The sequence below is a fragment of the Bubalus kerabau genome, chromosome 5 (assembly GCF_029407905.1).
Source record: "Bubalus kerabau isolate K-KA32 ecotype Philippines breed swamp buffalo chromosome 5, PCC_UOA_SB_1v2, whole genome shotgun sequence".
Lineage (NCBI taxonomy): Eukaryota > Metazoa > Chordata > Mammalia > Artiodactyla > Bovidae > Bubalus > Bubalus kerabau.
Window position 1 is genome coordinate 104,730,207 of NC_073628.1, and position 4,868 is coordinate 104,735,074.

Below are 4,868 nucleotides of genomic sequence, written 5' to 3' on the forward strand. Positions count from 1 at the left end.
ATTATGGCTTTCTTTATCAAAAAGGGGGGAATTCATTTTATAAAGATATCTCTATTATTTTCTACTTTTCTCCCAATAACATTTTGAGAGAGTTCCACACCATCAATGTGGAAAAAAAATTCCTTCTATGCATAATTTATTCAAATGAGATTTTATTGATGGCCATTAACTCTGTCTCTAGTATTTACCCCCCAAAAATGCTATAAACATCTTTGAAAGTAAAAACAAATAGAAACATCACAAAAATCAACCAGTGATCCTTAAACTGCCACTGGGAGGAGGACCCTCACAGAGCCGTAAACTGATGGCAATTTCTGCTCCTTCCTGAATCCTTCCACCCAGGCAAGGGTTTCCACCTCACTCAGCTGCCCGTCCCGGGCTTAGGCAGAGTGTAAACCCTGTGGTGCTATCTCAGAGGAGGATTTTGTGACCTCAGAACAGCACAACATTCCTGCTCGTTTCCCTTCTCAGCCCCGACAGACCTAAGACACATGTTTAAAATGCAGCTTCCAGGTTCTGGGCAGGAGCCCTGGGCCCTTGGTTTGGGCACAAACTCTACATAAGGACACTCAACTCATAACACAGGGCTTTCTCAGGAGAAAGGGGGCCAGGGGATGGAACTACTGAAAAGAGATTCCCCACCAGGGTCAGAAATTTTTCTGGTGCCCCGAGAATGAACCAAGCCTGACACGGCCAAACACTGCACCATCGTCTTTTATTGAACATCCTAAGGATGCCACACAGTGAACTCACGTGCCACCTATAGGGCTGCCCTGGACTCGGGGCCCCTCAGAAGCATCTTCTCTGAATCACAGATGTCCCAAACTCCTTGAAGTCCGCAGAGGTGACCCACATCTGCTTGAAGCTGCTCAGAGAAGTGACGATGGAGGCACCAATCCACGTGGAGAACCAGCGGTCAGGCGGTGCCGTGATCTTAATGGGGGTCCCCTTGGAGGCCAGCTGCTCCAGCTCCCTCAGAAGCCGGTCGTCCAGCCCCTGGAAGAGCGTGGTGCCGCCGGACAGCACAATCTCCCCGTAGAGGGTTTTCTGGATGTCGGCGTCACATTTGGTGATGCTGCAGGAGACCATCTTGGACAGGCCCGGGTTCTGGATGCCCAGCTTCTCAGGCGAGAACAGGGCCTCGGGCGCCTGGTACAGCTGGTCCCCGATGGGAACGATGTTGCCGTCAGGCAGCTTGTACTCACGGAGGACCTCCTCCGGCCTCCGGCACAGCTCTTTATCCGGCTCCAGGGCCACATAACACAGCTTCTCCTTGATGTCGTCCACCAGGGCTTTGTCCAGCACACACGGGAAGGTCCTCCCGCTGGCCAGCAGCAGCCGGGTGAGCTGCTCTGTGATGTCCCTCCCCGCCACATAGAGCTTAGTGACAGCGTGGGGCAGGGAGTAGCCCTCGAAGATGGGGACAGTGCAGGTGACCCCGTCCCCGCTGTCCACCACCAGGCCTGTGACGCAGGCCGAGGCATAGAGGGCCAGCACGGCCTGGTCCGACAAGTAGAAGGCGGGCACGTTGAAGCTCTCGAACATCACCTCGGCCATCTTCTCCCGGGTCTCCCTGGGGTTCAGCGAGGGCTCTGTCATGAGCACCGGCTGGTCATTGGCCTTGACTCCCAGCTCCCACTCGAACAGGTGCTTCCAGAGCTTCTCCATGTCTTCCCAGCCTGTGATCAGGCCACGCTCGATGGGGTAGTGCAGCTGAAGGACCTCATGCCTGTGCAAGGCCTCTTCCCCCACAAAGTACTTCTTCTGGTTGGCCCCCGTCAAAGGCGTCTTAAACTTGGGGTGTCCCACGATGGAGCTGACAACGTGGCGGGGGCCAATCTCTCCAGACAGTCCTGCCTTGCAAAGCCCGGATCCATTGTCGAAAATCACTGCTGGGCAGTCTAATATGTGCGGGTCAAACATGCCTGCAGCATCCTCGTCTGCGCTCCCCCCAAATAAGCTGGAAGCCCCTCAGGCCACTTTGTGACATACGAGGCTCCTCTAGAAGTTTCGAGGCACAGGATTCCACAGTCTTGGGGTGTCTCCCAGGCAGGGCTAGCAGACAGCCGGTTCCCAAGAACTCTCCATCTCTACCTCGCAGAGCTACTCTCCTCTCAGGAAGCCTGGCTGCTGAGGCCTTTTCAGAGATGACGGCCTATATGTAACAATCCAGCCAAGGTAACGATTGTCCTCGGCCAACATCAGAGGGCCTTTGGGGGTGGGGGCCCAGAGTCGCTGCACACACCTCCCCTGCCCCAACTGGTGAGACTCCGGACAGGAAGGCTAGCCATTCCTGCGGGTCTGCGAGCCGCTGGCCTTAGAGCCGGTGGAGCAGCCCAGCCAGGGCCAGCCCATGAAACTGGTGTCTCTGGCCCTCTGTCTGGCAGGAGCTGCTGTCTGGAGGGTGACAGACACCCACTTTGCTAAAGGGGATGACCAAGCACCTGGCACAGGTCCAGGTGGGAGGGGCAATGCCCAAGGCTCCAATACCACAGGCACTCAGATGTCCTTTTGGAATTCAGACTCTTCCAGGAAGCTCTTGGAGATTTCTCTTTTCTTTGCCCCATGAGCCCTGACCCTGTCTCACAGGGTAGCTGCTAAGCAGAGGCCTCTGGGCCTAATAGCTCTCTCTCCAGGCACATGTGTCCCTGCTCTAGTTTGATGTCAGGGCCCCTCCTTGCCCTCTGCAGCCCCAGAAGCACTGTCACAAACAATATCCAGTGGTCGAGATGTTGGGAACCCAATGACCTGTGAAGACAGATGTCTGAGGTTTCATGGCGGGGCAGCCCTGATCAAAGCCTGGGACATCTCTGTTACTGGTCTGTGACACAGTTGGCCAAGCCCACTGAAGCATGGTCAGAAGTGACCAGGTCATCGAGGCTGGCAAGGCTGCAGGTTTAGCCAAGCCCATGAGGGGCTGGATGGGGGCCACCTGCTCCCAAAGCCCCAAGCTCACACCCTGGGCTGGTTCCAGCTGGGAGAACAATCTGGAAGGGAGCACAGACCTGGGACCCAGGGTTGACTTTTTCTTGACAAGGGTGGAGCCAGTCTTGGTGAACAGGTTGCTGACTTGACATTCTGTCACTTCCACAATCACCACCCCCCTCCCCTCTGCAAGCTCCTTCCCCTTCATGAATGCTCTCTCAGGGGACCACCACCCTTCCAGACCCCCACCTCCATGGGTGGCCCTCTCTATGTGTCTCGCTGACCCTTCTAAGTGAAAGTGAAAGTCGCTCAGTCACTTCCGACTCTTCGTGACCCCATGGACTATACAGTCCGTGGAATTCTCCAGGCCAGAATACAGGAGTGGGTAGCCTTTCCCTTCTCCAGGGGTCTTCCCAACCCAGGGATTGAACCCAGGTCCCCCACATTGCAGGTGGATTCTTTACCAGCTGAGCCATAAAGGAAGCACCTCCCCCCACCGCCACCAGCAAAAAGGGAATAGGTGCTAGTCACGTAGTGTTGATGCACGGTGTGGGTGTGTGCTGTAGACGTATTGTGTAGATCAGCTTTGTGGGCGCCCCAGTGCTGAGCCTGGGAGGGATCAGTAGAGACTTAGTGTCACTGAGATTCTCCCCTGAGGACAGAATCACATGCACGCGGGGTTGATGGTGGGTGGTGCCCCGCCCCCAGCCACACAGCCCAGAACTGTGGGGACCTCAAAGATGCAGGCTCTGACGTTGAGGGAGCCTGTGTGCCTGGAGGCTGCTGGGCTGGGGATGGTCAGAGAATGCAGTGTCTTGGGGATTCTAGCCTGCTTGCGTCACAAAGCCCAGTGCACTCAGGTTCTCAGGCTTTGCTAGAATTTTCCCATTGTTGCCAAACACTCCACGCTGAATCAGGAGTGTAACCTCAAGATTTCTAGATTTTGGCCCTAAAAGTGGCCCACATGGGTGGTGATATAAGCATGATAGGTGCAGAGGTCAAATGTCAAGGCTGAGCTGTGTCCTGGGGGCCCAGGGCTGGCGGGAGTGTGGGCATTTGTGGGGGAACAGAGCCAGGGAGGACAAATGCTCATGAGAGCTTGGACTGACCAGCTGGGTGGTGGTGTTCTGAGGTCACATGACACAGCATGATGCATAGCAATGCACAGGCCAGTGCCCCGGTTCAGATCCACAGACACACACCGCACTGCCCCCACCATCTCCAAAGGCCCAGTGTGCACGATGGCCTGCCTGGCAGGTCCAGGTCCTCCCACCATTGCCAGACCTGTAGTGGGCAGTGCTCCATCCCTCCATCAACCTGCCCATCCCGGACAAACTCAGACCCTGTGAGGCTGTGAAGGCTGGGTTGGCCATCGAGGCCGTGTCTCCAAGAGAAGCTGTCTAAGGAGATCCAGGACCCCGCTTCCTAAATGTTTTCACTCCCCCACCCCGCCCCGCTGGGCCTGAGAGTCAAACAGCCCTCCGCCCTGGATCTGAGACTCTCTCACTCCTGACCACCCATGATGGTCATGACCACTGGGGGCCACATGCCTTGCAGAGTGGACCCCTGCAGTACTCGCCTCTGCATGTGGCTGAAAGGACCACAGCAGGAACTCAGCTCCCCTGTCGCACTCCTGGGTGTGCTATTTCAGCGGTCCCAGGCTCTGGGAAGGTTTCTGTCTCCACCGTTGAAAGTGTCTGACCTGCTGACAGATTGTCCATCACCTGGAGAGAGGCAGGAAGACCCCACTGCCAAGAAGCAGGCTACTCTCTGGGGGGGGGTGACACCATGTGGTCACTGGGAAAACCGGTGGGTTTGTGAGCTACGTGATGCTCTGCTGGTTTCAAGCTCCCCTCCGGGCAGAAATTCCAGCTCATGCTGCCCAGGTGCCCAGAAGGCTCCATCCAGCCCTCCTCCCTCCTTCCTGTCTGCCGCCCATCCCT

At 56.3% G+C, this 4,868-nt stretch overlaps 1 protein-coding gene across 1 annotated transcript; it reads right to left on the bottom strand.

Annotated features, from left to right (window-relative positions):
• Window positions 1-789: 789 nt before the first annotated feature.
• Window positions 790-1,923, bottom strand: ACTRT2 (actin related protein T2). Its single transcript, XM_055583615.1, has one exon. The coding sequence runs from the start codon at window positions 1,921-1,923 to the stop codon at window positions 790-792; it is 1,134 nt and encodes a 377-aa protein (XP_055439590.1).
• Between the last annotated feature and the right edge of the window lie 2,945 nt (window positions 1,924-4,868).